This window comes from Crocuta crocuta, unplaced genomic scaffold, assembly GCF_008692635.1.
Source record: "Crocuta crocuta isolate KB4526 unplaced genomic scaffold, BGI_CrCroc_1.0 scaffold131, whole genome shotgun sequence".
NCBI lineage: Eukaryota > Metazoa > Chordata > Mammalia > Carnivora > Hyaenidae > Crocuta > Crocuta crocuta.
In genome coordinates this window covers 9,595,054-9,609,916 of record NW_027528977.1, presented here as the reverse complement: position 1 = coordinate 9,609,916, position 14,863 = coordinate 9,595,054, and the positions used below count along the sequence as shown (strand labels likewise).

Genomic DNA, 14,863 nt, shown 5'->3' with positions numbered 1-14,863 from the left:
GGCCGGTAGTCCTCTGCACCTGCCCCGGGGTGCCTGGACCCAGGAAGGGGCGGGGGTCAGGCCACCGCCCTCGCGGCGGGGGGGGGAGGCGGGTGAGGGAAAGAGAGAGGAAGGAAGAGGGAAGGGTGGGACCTGGGTCCTTGGAGAGCCTCTCTGAGGCTTCCCCCAGGTGATAGGTGAGAAGATGCCCCAAGAAAGGATAGCCTACCCCACGTGCCGCAGGCCCAGACCCTGGCGCCCAGCCTGGACCCGCACATAGTTGGTGTAGGATAAAGGTCTGAAGAATGAATGAACCGAGCCACTGGAATAGCACAGCTTACCCGGTTTGGGGAAACGGCTGGTCACACATGCTACCAACATGATTGCCACTTGCTCGGTGCCTCAGAACACTGGGGACAGAGGTGAATGGGTCATGATTTTTGCCCTCAGGAAGCCCACGGTGTAGAGGGCCAAACGGGCACAGAAATAAGTGGGAGCTGAGCTTTGAAGAAAGAGAGCATGTGGGGCTGGCAGGACTATAAGTGCAAGGCCTGGCAGAGGGAGCAAGTCTGGTGAGTGTGTACTGAGCTACTCATGGCTCCCACCCCAAGTAAAACTAGGCACCTGGCCTCTGAGGGTTGTGGGGGACACAGAGGACCAGACTTGGTCCTCACTGCCTTGTGGTCAGTCTGGCCCTCACCTGTCATTATCCACCCCAGTAACATAATCATGGAACACTCTTTCTATTATGTGCCCTGTCCTGTCTTGGGTGCTGGGGACCAGCAGTGAACAAGACCCTTCTTTTTGGAACTCTAGGGCAGGGAGGTCATGACACGGTCATCTTCCACTCTTTGCTGGGCTTCCAGGCTGTAAGAGTCATCTGTTTCACTTTTCTGCTCCGTTTTACAGGTGGGAAACTGAGGTTCAGACCAGGGATTAGCTCCCAAGTCTTACGGTGAGATTGTGGTTGGCCCAGGCCTAGACACAGGATGCCCCCAAAACAATCTGTAGGAAGCCCAGAAGAGCCCCCAGATGGCACAGCATCTGGTACCCCCTGCCTGCCCAGTGTGTGTTGCTCCCTGGGAGATGCTGCCTGGAAGTAGGCATGGCAGGCTGGGTCCTTAGTGCCCAGAGCCTTTTTTATCTCCTGTCCTTTATCGAGTCTCGGGGCTAGGCCTTCCTCCTAGCCTCTGGGGGCATCTGCCGATTCTGTTCTGCCTCGTCATCTAGCCAGCTAGGGAGGAGGGGTGGGGAGAGGCTGGCCAGGCCTCCCTCTCTAGGGCTATAGCCACTTCAGGCCTCAGGCCTGCTGAGAGCACTGCTTTGCCTGCTAGAGAGTGTGGTACTTCCTGACAAGCTTCTTCAGGCCGTGGGTGAGGTGTAGTGTGGTATGGCCAGACATGGACTGATACCTCCACTGGAGAACGCTTACCCCAACCTGGTTCTGCTCCTCCCACCTGCGTGCTCTAGACAAGTCTCTTCTCTCTAAACTTTAGTAACCCTTTTTGTGGAATAGTTGGAGACAGGACCTACAAACTTAAAGAAATCCCTGTTGTCATGGAGTCCTAAACCCTGGCCCATAGACTGGCTGCACTGGAATCCCTTCATTAGCTGGCGGACAGCTTGGGGCCTGGCCTTCGCCAGTTTCCCAAGAGAGGCCCTAAGTAGTTTGGGAACCCTTGGTGTATGTATTCAGTTGACCCCTAAATCTAGATGATTGGCATGGCGTGTTTGGGGTGGGAAAGGAGTGTGGGTTGTAGTCCTAGGGAGCTGGGTTTGAATCCTGCCTCTGGCACCTCCAGGCTTTGTGATCTTGGACAAATGGATTCCTTGTTTCAGGGCCTCAGTTTTCTCATGAGGGTATGCCTAGTCTGGCAGAATTGCTGTGAAGATCAAGTGGGGTAGCATTGGGGGTGTGAGCCCTTGTTTAGTCCTCCATCGTTTCCTAGGCCCCCAGAGGCATAGGGAGGGGGCCAGGCTAGGTTGGGGAGGAGCCCCACTGACCCTGGTGGCAGTTCCAGGACAGGATATTTGCATGTGACTCTTGCTGCTGCCTTGATGTGGCTGGGAGGAGGGGGAGGAGGAAGTAACTGGTGGGGGGAGGCCAGCGGATGGAGGGTTGGGTGAGGGACCTGTGGGGGTGGGGGAGGAGTTCCCCTTCTGCGAGGCCTTGCCCCGGGTTGGGGGTGGGGGTCTGTTGCTCATTCAGAGTGGAGCAATGGCTGTGGAGTATGCTGGGTGCGGGCCGCAGGAGAGCTGCTAGCAGGTTTCCCAATGGGTGCCCTGCAACATTTCCTCCTCCAGGCTGCTTCGGTCACAGAACCCATTGAGGGACCTAACTCTTCCCTAGAGCAGCCCCTTCCATTATGTCACCTGCCTTCAGCCAGGCCAGAGGAAAACAAGGCTGAGTAAAGCAGAGGGGAAACTGAGGCCAGGCAAGGGAAAAGTGGCTGCCTGAGGTTGCCATGAGTTGTTGGAGCTGAGGGTCACCTCTTGCCACAGCCCTACTGGGTACTGGACACAGACTCTTGCAGTCTGACAATACTTCCAGAGGTGGCTTTGGATCTGAAGTATGTATGGAGAAGTTGAGGCTCATAGAGGGCAAGTGACAGGCCTAAAGTGCGAATTGGAGATTCAAACCTATGTCTATGGGGCTCCAAGACTCAGGCCCTTCTATTTTCAACCTTGTGGCCCATGGGCCACATCTGGCTAGCTCTCTAACATGTTTAACCTAATTAGCTGCAATGGGTTTTTACAAAAAATGAGAACCAGTATTTCACATGACAGTCCAGAGTCCCAGCTAAAAAGTCAGAAGAGCTGGCCATGCTGAATCCGTATTCCTGCCTGGAGGAAGGGGCATGCCTGCTCCAGTTCACCACCCTCTCCACCATTCCCTGTTGTCTCCCATCTGGCCCACATTTACCCTATCTGGCTCTGTAGGCATTTGAGCTGCTACCCTGATCTCAGCAGCTACAGATAGGAGGTCAGCTAGATAAAATGAGACCAGTATCAGGGCCACAGAACCCTTTGAGTGGGCATCCTGAGCATCCAGCCACCACCTTGTTTGAGTCTCCGATAGCTCGAATTCAGGGCCAGGTAATAGGGGCCTGAAGCCTTCCTGGTGACCCAGGCTGCCCTCTGTCCTTGGCATCTCTCAGGCATGTCCCATGTGTCCTGGAATCTCTCCCTTCTGTGCTTTGACTTACATAGTTCCCACCACTGTTATGTCCTCTACTTTCTTCACCTGGGAAACTCCTACCTGCCAGGAAGCAGCTAAGGTTTCCTGGAAACCCACCCTCACCTGGTGACCTGTCCTTATCACCCCTCTTGGATCTTCCAGCCCAGGAGCCCAGGAACTCCTATCAGAAGGGCCCAGGGAACCGTGTGTGTCCTAGAGCCCAGGGAGGGCATGCTGAAACATGTGGGATGAAGGCCTGAGGTGCCTCCTAGAGCGTGCTGTGCCTGGGCTGAGCCCAGAAGGCCAGGCCTCTGGGCTGCACTGAGTGGCCAGGGGAAGCATGGTGGCAGCGGGACTTGAGATCCAGCACCTGTTTGCTCCCACAGGTGGTGGTGGGAATCGCAAGGGCAAAAGCAAGAAATGGCGACAGATGCTGCAGTTCCCCCACATCAGCCAGTGTGAAGAGCTGCGGCTCAGCCTCGGTGAGGCCTGGGTGGAGACCTGGGTGTTCTGGGGGAGCGTCTCCTGAGACCTTACCCGGGGGCAGAGGGGCAGGGTTGGGGGGTTCTGGGGAGCAGGAAGATTGAGGTGCACCACCCAACCCAGTTTCAGTTCCTGGGCTTGAGATGGGTGGAGAGCGTAGTACAAAACAGGATAGCAGGGGGGTGTTTGGGGTAGGTGGGGGGAAGTAGGGCAGGGTCAAATTTGGCCAGTCGAAGAGAAGCAGAGGAAAGGAGAGTCATGCCTCGGGTTTGAGGGACAGAAGATACAGTGGAGGCTGGAGTCAGCCCACAGATTGACTGCATTAGGAGCCCCAAGCCCGTGCTTAGCATAGCCCTGCCCTGAGCAGGGTGAGTGGCAGGTGGGGGGCATCAAAACCTTGACCAGAAGAAGGGCCAGGATGCCAGTTCCTGCTTATCTTGGCTGAGGCCCCAGGTCTGTGCAGCCCCCAAGGTTGCCTAGGCCCCTCTGACAGCCTGCACGTGGGCAAGGAGTATACCATGGCTGCTTCCACCGCCTGGGAAGGAGGCTTAGCCTCGAGCTTGCCGGAAGCCACAGCTTCCTCTTGCACTTTCGCCGGGCAGGCAGCAGGTTTGGGCCTAGCCTGGGCCGGGCCGGAACCTCACAACCACACCCAAGCCCAGCACCACTGTGACATACGTAGGTGGTGTGAACCAGAAGATAGCAGGGGGAGGTGAGGGCCCAGCTCTGGAGCCATACACCTGGCTGTGTGACCTTGAGTTAATTACTTAGTTTCTCTGGGTTTCAGAGTCCCAAGCTGTGATGGAAATAACAGTAGTGCTGACCTCAGTGTTGTGGTGAGGGTTCTGAAGGAGGTAGTGGCTTCCATACTGCAGGGCTGGAGGCTACTGTTGGGGCCCAGGGCTTGGCGGTACAGATAGGAGTGCCCTGCCAGCAGGCTCCAGGTCTAGGAACCCAGTAGCTCCTACCCCTGCTTGCAGAGCGTGACTACCACAGCCTGTGCGAGCGGCAGCCCATTGGGCGCCTGCTGTTCCGAGAGTTCTGCGCCACGAGGCCTGAGCTGACCCGCTGCATAGCCTTCTTGGATGGAGTGGTGAGTGCAGCCCAGCCCAACCCTGAGGGTGGGCAGAGGTTCCTAGGTCAAGTGTGTCCCATTTCCCCACACCTGTTGTTCTGCCCAGGCCCCAAGCTTCTCTGCCTCCCACCCTGCAGGCTGAGTATGAAGTGACCCCTGATGAGAAGCGGAAGGCTTGTGGGCGGCGGCTAATGCAGAATTTTCTGAGCCACACGGTGAGTGAGCAGGGATGGAGAGATGACGGCAGCGGGCAGAGCTCATTGATGGGGAGAGGAATGACCACAGCCTGGGCAGAGAGTGCCCTGGAGCTTCTCCAGGTTCACCAGGCAGACCACGGGCGCGGAGCCCAGGAGGGTGGGCCAGGCAGCCTGCCAGTGGCTCTGCTTCACCCTGCCTCAAGGGTAGCGGTGGAACCGAGTTCCGCAACTGGGCCAGCTGGCACACTGCTAGCTTACAGCTGCTCCTAGCACAGGCCCAGGATATTGGCCATCTCTGCCCTGGGTGTAGGCAGCGGGCCAAGGGAGCCCCCTGCACTGACCTGTTTATTGCCCATCTCCAGGGTCCTGACCTCATCCCTGAGGTCCCCCGGCAGCTGGTGACTAATTGCTCCCAGCGGCTGGAGCAGGGGCCCTGCAAAGACCTCTTCCAGGAGCTCACCCGGTAAGCCTCTCCCTGCCCATAGGCCTGGAATTTTGTCCTGAGGAGGGGATTTCCTTCACACCCCGGGAGGCTGTGAACAGCCCAGCAGCTGGGGAAGGAGCTGAGCCTCTCACCCTGGTCCTGCACTTGCTGTGTGAGCTTGGGCAGGTTCCCTTCCCTCTCTATAGAATCTTCAGCTTTGGCATGGGTGCATGTCTCCTGCTTAGTTGGGTTAGCAAGAGGGTTGGCTGATGAGGCTGCCTTTTAGGCCAAGAATGCACATAACAGGAGGTCCCGTCCCATCCAGCAGAGAACCTAGGGTGTCAGGGGCTGATTGGTGGGCTGGGCCCTCTCAACAGGCTGACCCACGAGTACCTGAGCATGGCCCCTTTTGCCGACTACCTCGACAGCATCTACTTCAACCGTTTCCTACAGTGGAAGTGGCTGGAAAGGTGAGCTCCCTGAAGGCTGGCCCACGGTAGATCAAGGTGCTAGGGCTCTCATGGGCCCTGGGCCCCTGCTTAGCCAGCATTTGCTCCGAAATCCCTTGCCCACAGGCAGCCAGTGACCAAAAACACCTTCAGGCAGTATCGAGTCCTGGGCAAAGGAGGCTTTGGTGAGGTAAGTGGCTAGGCCAGAGCCCCTGATGGAGTGGGGAGGAGGGGTATGGTGGGCCCTGGACCAGCCCCCCCTCCCCGAGCTCCAGTAGCCCCAGGAAGGACACAGCTGGTCCCTACTTGCCCATCTACCTTGGCTACAGGTGTGTGCCTGCCAGGTGCGGGCAACAGGCAAGATGTACGCTTGCAAGAAGCTGGAGAAGAAGCGGATCAAGAAGAGGAAAGGGGAGGCCATGGCACTGAATGAGAAGCAGATCCTGGAGAAAGTGAACAGTAGGTTTGTAGTAAGTACAGACAGGAGACCCCTCCCTTCCCCCTGGCCATGCACTTGCCCTGACCTCCCCACTCACCAGGCTAGGTCCCTTCCTGTCCTGCCCTGTCCCCACCCTCGGAGATGCCTGGGAAGGGCGGGTTTGGGGTGTTGACACCAGGCCTGGAGAGCAGGCTGGGCCCCAAGGAGTGGCACTGAGAAGGATTTTTTTGGGCGGCTGGCGCCAGCCCTGCCACTGGGTGGCCCATGGCCCCTGCTTGAAGGCATGGTTCCCTTCGGCCACAGGTGAGCTTGGCCTATGCCTATGAGACCAAGGACGCACTGTGCCTGGTGCTGACGCTGATGAACGGAGGTGACCTCAAGTTCCACATTTACCACATGGGCCAGGCTGGCTTCCCCGAGGAGCGGGCTGTCTTCTATGCTGCGGAGATCTGCTGCGGCCTGGAGGACTTGCACCGGGAGCGCATCGTGTACAGGTGCTGGGCTTCAGCCCTCCTCGCCAGGGGCTGCTGTTGGGCATGGGTGGAGGCCGCAGAAGGATGTGTTGGTCTGCAGGGCCTGTTGTCGTGAGCATGAGCCAGTTTGAGCCCTCCCGAGCCTGGGCTTGGGGCTCCACACTTGCTCATGCCAGGTGGACTCGAGAATCTCTGGGTCTGGCTCACTCCTGTGAATTCTGGTGTTCTCATCCCTCTCTGGGCCAGTCAGCTCCCTGCGGTAAAGTGCACACAGCCTGGCATGCAGGGCTTGGCAGTGGGGAGCTCTGCCTGTTGTTACTGGCAGTGATTTCATTTGAACCTCATAACAGCCCCATGAGGGGACAGATGAGTAACCCCATTTGAGAGGAAAGGCAGAGTTAGCCACCAGAGTGGGGGGAGGGCGGGACCCCCCCTTAACACTAGTGGTGAGCAAGGCTACTGGTGCTGTGTCCCGCCCCCGCCCCCACCTTCCCCACCCCCTCCCCCACAGTGGGAGCTGCTCTCCACTTGCCTTGGGATTCCCAGGAAGGAGTCCTGGCTGGGTATATCCTTCAGCTGCTCTCTCAAGTCAGAGCTGCTGTGAGTGAGGGCTGGGCTCTCTCTCACCCTGGAATTAAATGGCTCCTGCACCTTGCTGCACATTCCATCCCAGGAGACAAGTGAGCCAGGACGGGGTGGTGTGCCATCTGGCTCCTTGACAAACGGAACAACATCTGACCCTGCCTTTCTCTCCCCACAGGGACCTAAAGCCAGAGAACATCCTACTGGATGACCACGGTGGGTAGGCGGTGTGGGGGGGCACAGCGGTGGAGTGCAGTGGAGTGGGGCAGGGTCTGGCCCATCTGTTTAATGGGCCCCCCCCACCTCCACTCATCCACCCACATTCAGGTCACATCCGCATCTCTGACCTGGGGCTGGCTGTGCACGTGCCAGAAGGCCAGACCATCAAGGGTCGTGTGGGCACTGTGGGCTACATGGGTGAGTCTCCCTCTGCCCTGGCCCCTCCCTCCTGGGTCCTCTTGCTCTCCTGGGCTGGGTCCCACCACTTCTGTTTGGGAGTCTTCTGTGTCTCAGGGAGTAGAAAGAGCTGATATCCCCATCTTAGAAATAAAGAGACCAAGACTCAGCCAGGGCCCCACACACCTGCGAATCCACATCACGCATTGCCCAAATACTTAGCCCCTACTATTGGCTGGGCCTGCAGGTGACTACCACAGAAGGGTGAGAAGTCCTCCCCCTGATCTGTCCAGGGTCAGGGAGGGAGTGCCCATCTGTGGTATGGGCCAAGATGCGGCCCTAGTATTCCCCTTGGGGACCATGTGACACAGCAGATAGAGCCCCAGTTACAGGCCCCACGTCTTACTTGTGTGTCCTTGGGTCACATACTGCTTCTCCCAGGTCAGTTTGCCCAACCATAAAGCAATCATACTGGCTCCCAGAGTTGCTTTTAGGTGAAAAGCAGTAGGAGAGGCAAAAATCCCCATGTGCCCACCCTGGCAGGCAGTAGGTACGCAGCAGAGGAGTTTCTTCTTACTTCTGTCTGATATTAAATCCACAGGTTGCAAATTGGTAACCACACAGGCCTAATATGGCCTGCATTTGTGTTTAATTCGAATTGTTTTTAAAACAATTTGAGGGGCGCCTGGAGGGGCTCAGTCATTTAAGAATCTGACTCTTGATTTTGGCTCAGGTCGTGATCTCACAGTTTGTGGGTTCAAGCCCCGTATCAGGCTCTATGCTGCCAGTGCAGAGCTTGCTTGGGATTCTCTCTCTCCCTCTCTCTGCCCCTCCCCTCCTCATGCTCTGTTTCCCTCTCTCAAAATAAATAAACATGGGGAAAAAATAAAACAATTTGAATTGGTTGCCAACATTTGATAGGCCAGACAGCTTCCCATTAAAAAATATGTATTTCTGACTTCTCTTGAAAAATCAGAAGACCTGGCCCCTTACAGGGCCACATTTGATGGGGCATGTGGTGTCCTACTTGCTGAGGTCCCCCCAGGCTGCTGGTAGTGCCTGCCTGGTGGGCAGAGGTTTGAGCTGATGCCCCACTTGATGTGTGCTGGGCATTCCCAGGGCCCCAGGGCTTGGTTTCTGCCTCCTGCCCAGCCTTAACTCCCATTACACCCTGCCCAGCTCCGGAGGTGGTAAAGAACGAACGGTACACATTCAGCCCAGACTGGTGGGCACTAGGCTGCCTCCTATACGAGATGATCGCAGGCCAGTCACCCTTCCAGCAGAGGAAAAAGAAAATCAAGCGAGAGGAGGTGGAACGGTTGGTGAAGGAGGTGCCTGAAGAATACTCAGAGCACTTTTCCCCACAGGCCCGCTCGCTCTGCTCCCAGGTATGGCAAGCCAGCAGGAGGCCAAGGGGCCAGGGCTGGGGCTGGGGGCACCAGGCACCTCTCCCCAGCCCCTCTGACTGCCTCTATCCTGCCACAGCTCCTGTGCAAGGACCCTGCTGAGCGCCTGGGGTGTCGTGGAGGCGGTGCCCGTGAGGTGAAGGAACACCCTCTCTTCAAAAAGCTGAACTTTAAGCGACTGGGAGCCGGCATGCTAGAGCCACCCTTCAAGCCTGATGTGAGTGCTGTCTGCTTCTGCTGAGGGTAGGGCCAAGACTGGGTGGGGGCTCGGGCCCGGGGCTCTTAGAGGAGCCATCAGGCCACCTTCAGTGCAAGTGTCAGACAACCCAACTCAGATGGCTTGGCCAACAAAACAGTTCATCAGACTCACACAAATGAAAGCCCCACGACAGATCTCACTGTTGGCACACCTGGGTCTAGGGCTGCAACAACCCTGCAGGAATTCTCTCTTCCTGTCCCTCTCCACTGTCCAGGCCAGTATGCAGCCTTTACTCTCCGACTTCTCTTGCTAGGGTGCAGCAGTGGTGGACACATCCTACCAGCTCAGCCAGCTCGGTAGACAGAGTGTACCTCTTGCCCAGTCATTTCAAAAGAAGTCCTGAAAGGGGGAAAAAAAGTAACCCTAAGGCTAGTGCTTATTGCCACGGATTGCTCAGAGGCCCATCAGTTACTACGCTTGGATCACTTGCCCACCTGTACCACTGCCAGTCAGGGAGGTCAGTTTCCCAAAGGAAAACCAAGATGCCATTGCCAGCGGGGGTAAGGGCTTTTGAGCTGGCTGAATAGTGGCTGCCCACTACACCTGGCAGCACTGACTTCTCCCCTGTAGAGTCCTACCCACTTACTAGCATCTCAGTGGGTCAGGCATTCTATGGGCAGAAACATCCTTGAATCATCATATTTCAAGGGGAAGAAACCCAACTGAAACTTAGTTATGTCCAGCAAGGAGCTTATTGATTTGTTTGGCTAGAGAGCCTCAGAGTAGGGCCAACATCAGGATTTCATGCAGTGTGGCCAAGACTCTCTTGGCTGTGCTTCAACCTGTTGATCCTCCTCCCACTGAATTCAGGCTTCTCTGTATAAAGTCCCAGGGAAGGTTGTGATTGGCCAAGACTAGGTTATATACTTGCCCTGCTCTCTTACGTAAGAGGACTGGGTCCTCTGATTGACAGTTCACCAGGAACACTGAGGAGTCAGGAAGGTGATTGGGCAGGCCAGGTTGGTGACTGTCAGCCGCATTGGTGATCATTTATTCCAAATATCTGAATGCCCATACACTCCAGACCTCAGAGACCATGAGGTCAACAGGACCCAGTTCTGCCTTCATGTTGTAGTGGGAAGCACATCAAAATAAAGCAATAAGTGAAAAAGGAGTATCAGGCAATGTGAAGTGCAATGGAAAAAAAGAAATCAGGCTAAGAAGACAATAAGGAATGATTAGGAGGAGTGGGAGTATTTTTAGACAGGGTGGTCTCTGAGGAGCTGATGGTTAAGCAGAAGCTTAAAATATGGGAAGGAGAGAGCTGTGCCAAGTTTTGGGGTATGAGCATTTCAGGGAGAAGGAGCAGCAGAGAGAGAGAGAGAGAGAAAGAGAGAGCAGTGAAGAGGTCAGTGTGGCTGAAGTGAGCATGGGCTGGGAAAGGCGTGTGGTCTTATTCTAAGTGTGACGGGGGGCCTTTGGAGAATGTTGGGCAGACATGTGAGGTGTGGGGGTGGGCCTAGAGGAGGTGAGTAGAAGGCGGAGGCCAACTAGGGGGCTGCAGCTTGTGAACGATTGTGTTTTGTGGGCCTCACAGACCCTGGGCTGTGGGCCTTGCTGTGAGCGATTTAACTGAGAGCAGCCTGCCTCGGGGCTGGCCCTGACACTCCGCTTCCGGTGCACATCGTCTCATTTAACCTGGAAGTCATCCCACCATGCCTGGGTCTTTTATTCAGAGTTAGAAAATCAGTGGCCTGGAATTCAGCTCTTTAGAAGCAACAGATGAGAAGCAAGTTTGATGATGATATCATTTCTAATAGATTTATTGAGATTTAATTCACATAATTTATAATTCATTCATTTAAAGTATGTAATTAAATGGATTTTAGCATATTGAGAGTTGTGCAGCCATCACCATAATCCATTTTAGAACATCTTCATCACCCCTTTCCCCCCCACCCAACAAAAACCCCATGCCTACTAGCAGTCATTCCCCATTTTCCTCTCCCTGGCAACCACTAATCTATTTTCTGTCTCTACATATTTTCCTGTTGTGGAAATTTCATGCAAATGGCATTATACAATATGTGGTCCTTAGTGACTGGCTTCTTTCACTTAGCATATTTTCAAGGTTCATACTGATGACGTAGCCTGTATCAGTACTTTGTTCCTTTTTTATTACTGAATAACACTCCATTTCATGAATAGGCCACATCTTGTTTTTTTATCAGTTGATGGGCATTAGGGTTGTTTCTACTTTGGACTATTATGAATACTTTTGCTATGGACATTCACATGCAAGTTTTGGTGAAGATGCGTTTTCATTTCTCTTGGATGTATACCTAGGAGTAGAATTGCTGGCTAATATGATAACATTACATTTAACCTTTTGGGGAACTTCCAGATTATATTCCAAAGCAGCTGTACCATTTTACATTATGATGTTTTTTGTTTGTTTGTTTGTTTGTTTGTTTTGATTTATTTTGAGAGAGAGGGCGTGAGTGAGTGAGGGGCAGAGAGAGAGGGGGAGAGAGAATCCCATGCAGCCTCTACACTATCAGCACCAAGCCCTAGGCGGGGCTCGAGCTCACCAACAATGAGATCATAAACCTGAGCCAAAGTCAGATGCTTAACCAACTGAGCCACCCAGGTGCCCCACATTATGTTTTAATTGACATTCTTAATAGTAGGATTTAGAGAATAACATGAAGATGAAAAAGACCGTGGCCTTCTGGAGTGAGGTGAGCTCCCAGCAGGAGCTCCAGGGGTGGGGGGAGTCGGGAGGACTAATCCTCTGGTTGGCCATGAACCTTGAGGTGATGGAGCAGGCCATTGGACATCCTGGGACAGAGGACCTATCAGCTCCAGGCCCTGTGTGGGGATGCTCAGCTGAAAGGACCAGCTAAGATTCTGCCTGCAGCACGTCACCAGTTGTACCCCCAGACAGCTGTGTGGGGGTGGGGGGGTGCCTGTCGCTGATTCCCCAGGGCACTGTGGGGGCTGGTTGGCTGCAGCAGGTCAGCTGCCATCGACTAGGAAAGGCAATGGCCTTTCAGCCTCATCAGCTGAAAGCAGTGAGGAGTAATGATTCCCAGTTTATAGAGGAGAAATGGAAGTGCATGGAGTATCTAGTTTCTGACCCCAAATCAGAGAGGGCTGCAAGAGTCCAGGCACAACCAGGCCAAGGCTGGACTGATTTTCAGGGTGGAGCTTTCTGCGTGCATGTAGGTGGGCAGGTGTGCATGTGTGCATGCATTACTTCTGACTGCTACTTCTGTCCCCAACAGCCCCAGGCCATTTATTGCAAGGATGTTCTGGACATTGAACAATTCTCCACAGTTAAGGGTGTGGAGCTGGAGCCCACTGACCAGGACTTCTACCAGAAGTTTGCCACGGGCAGCGTGCCCATCCCCTGGCAGAATGAGGTAAGAGTCTGCCCAGCTGGTGGTCTGAGCCCCCGAGGAGCAGCCCTGGAGGCTGCTCGCACAGCTGCCTGTTCTTTGGCAGATGGTGGAGACAGAGTGCTTCCAGGAGCTGAATGTCTTTGGGCTAGATGGCTCGGTTCCCCCAGACCTGGACTGGAAGGGCCAGCCACCTGCACCCCCCAAGAAAGGACTGCTGCAGAGACTCTTCAGCCGCCAGGTAACCCCCAGCAGTGTCCTATCTTGGCCCCCCGCTTGACTCCAGGGGACGGTGGGTGGGAGGCAGAGCCGGTGCCCGCATGTGCTGGGAGTGGGCATCCTCCAGCCGTGCAAGGGGTGCCCAGGGTCTCTGGCCTCATTCCCGCCTGTCCCCTATCCCTGGCTGGGCTCACGGCCTCTTTTCTCTTTCCAGAGGTGAGCAGTGTGGGCTCCCCGTGGGTTGGCCTTGCTGCCCAGCCTTGGGGAGCCACGGGCAGCCCTTCCATGGCAGAGGCGAGATGTGGGCGAAAGAAGTCTGGTGCCCGCTCCCCCTTCCCCCACTACTTCATTCCCCGCACCCTGGCACCTTCAAGCTGCTAGCCTTGCTTAGCCATCTGTCTCCCCATGCCCTGCCTCCACCAGCTCCAGGGGAGAGGGTCTGGACAGGGTCTTGCTCTGGCAGAGCCTGACATCCACCTGGACCCTCTTACTTCAGCCTGCTGCGAGCAGCCTCTGCACTGATGTCCACACATGTCTGGCCTGAGCTGCTGTTCTAGGCCCTTCATGGGGATCCCCACCCCCACCCCAGAGCATGGCTCCAGGCAACTCCTGGCAGGGCCCACCTGGGTGATGGCACTGGTAGCTAATGGCACTCGCTCTGCGTCTCTCCCTCCGTGTCTTCCCCATCCCTCCAGGATTGCTGTGGGAACTGCAGCGACAGTGAGGAAGAGCTCCCCACCCGCCTCGAGCTCCCCACCCGCCTCTAGCCCCGAGCCTGAGGCCCCTACCGGTGGTTGGCGGTAGCAGCTACTCTGAGCGCTGTTTACAGTTTTGCACAGTGGTCTTCCCCATTGTCCACTCAAGTTGTGGCCTGGGGAACACAGCCGGAGCTGTCCCCAGTGTCCTCTGCCCCTCAGCCTCTGGTCTGGCTGAGTTCGGCAAGGCCTGGGCTGTCCCTGGGACAAAGGTGCGTCCCTTCAGCTCTTGTCCATGGAGCTCGGGGCTTTCTGTATTTATGTATTTGTACGAATGTATATAGCAACCAGAGCGTTCTTAAGACCTACCCTGGAGCTGGCAGAAGGGCCACTGCCAAACTCAAGGCTCCTTGGGCCCAGCTCGGACAGGCTGAGGCTGGGCCAGGCAAGGCCCTTGAGCCCCCAGCACTGTGCTCGCCACCGCCGACCTCCGAGTGAGACTCCTGCCTGCCTCTGCTGCCCCGGGCTCAGGGCCATCACCTCTGGGGTCCGATGCTGACCCTCTTCAGCACTTGTCAAGGCTGGATCTGGGGCCTGTGTATCTCCTAGGCCTGTGCCAAAGTGTGACCAGAGACTGGGCTGACCCTGGGACCCATCAGTCCACTGCCCAGGCTGTCCCAGATGGGTCTGCCTCTGCCTTCCAGTTCCCAGGGCGCCTTGTCCCTCATGCTGGGCCCTGTCCTGAAGACACCTCTTGCAGAAATGCCCCCAGCCCAGGCCATGGGAAGTGGGAGGGGGCTGTCCCTAGTCAACTCTCAAACATTCCAGACTTCCCCTCTTAACAATAGACACATGTGCCCAGCAATAATCCATCCCTCCCTGTGTGTGCCTGTGGGGTGTGTGTGTGAGCGCAAGTGTGTGCGTATGTGTGAAGTGGGTAGGCTGAGGTGTGTACCCCAGGCCCCAGTTCTGGTCCTTCCCAGATTGTGATGGCCATCCTGGTCCCAGTGTTAGGGTAGCATGGGATTACAGGGTCCTGGTTTTTCCATATTTAAAGCCAATTTTTATTACTCATTTTGTCCAATGTAAGCTGCCACGTGTCTCTGAGTGAATACAGTCGAGCACAAACCTGGCCAGCTGCCCTGCCTGCCTCTTTTCTTGCTCCTGGTGTTCCAGGGGTCTTCCTGCTTCCCTTGCCCTGCTGGAAGTGGGAAGGGATCAGAGGTGGGCCTGGTCCCCAGTGCCCTTCCAACAACCCCTGTACCCCA

At 55.8% G+C, this 14,863-nt stretch overlaps 1 protein-coding gene and 1 long non-coding RNA gene across 4 annotated transcripts in view; one reads left to right on the top strand and one right to left on the bottom strand.

The window, feature by feature from the left end:
• Window positions 1-428: 428 nt before the first annotated feature.
• Window positions 429-14,727, top strand: GRK6 (G protein-coupled receptor kinase 6). Its single transcript, XM_077757228.1, has 16 exons — window positions 429-551; window positions 3,544-3,639; window positions 4,621-4,733; window positions 4,853-4,930; window positions 5,275-5,375; window positions 5,714-5,806; window positions 5,912-5,975; window positions 6,115-6,255; window positions 6,528-6,718; window positions 7,458-7,495; window positions 7,607-7,696; window positions 8,855-9,063; window positions 9,161-9,298; window positions 12,568-12,705; window positions 12,788-12,922; window positions 13,596-14,727. The coding sequence occupies exons 2-16, from the start codon at window positions 3,588-3,590 to the stop codon at window positions 13,665-13,667; spliced, it is 1,653 nt and encodes a 550-aa protein (XP_077613354.1). The 5' UTR covers window positions 429-551; window positions 3,544-3,587; the 3' UTR covers window positions 13,668-14,727.
• LOC144225944 (uncharacterized) overlaps window positions 9,468-14,863 on the bottom strand; it is a 10,186-nt gene continuing 4,790 nt past the window's right edge. For 2 of the 3 annotated variants that reach the window (XR_013333481.1, XR_013333479.1), the window contains exon 3: window positions 14,725-14,796. This is a non-coding gene — a long non-coding RNA (uncharacterized LOC144225944). Of the gene's footprint in view, window positions 9,680-14,724; window positions 14,797-14,863 lie in introns of those variants that run through there. The other variant, XR_013333480.1, reaches the window with a different exon arrangement.

Excerpts from the sequence above, each read along its gene's own strand:
- GRK6 (XM_077757228.1), top strand. The coding sequence starts at position 3,588 with ATGCTGCAGTTCCCCCACATCAGCCAGTGTGAAGAGCTGCGGCTCAGC. Across the intron at positions 9,299-12,567 it reads AGCCACCCTTCAAGCCTGAT|CCCCAGGCCATTTATTGCAA; the intron begins GTGAGTGCTGTC and ends TGTCCCCAACAG. Across the intron at positions 12,706-12,787 it reads CCATCCCCTGGCAGAATGAG|ATGGTGGAGACAGAGTGCTT; the intron begins GTAAGAGTCTGC and ends GTTCTTTGGCAG.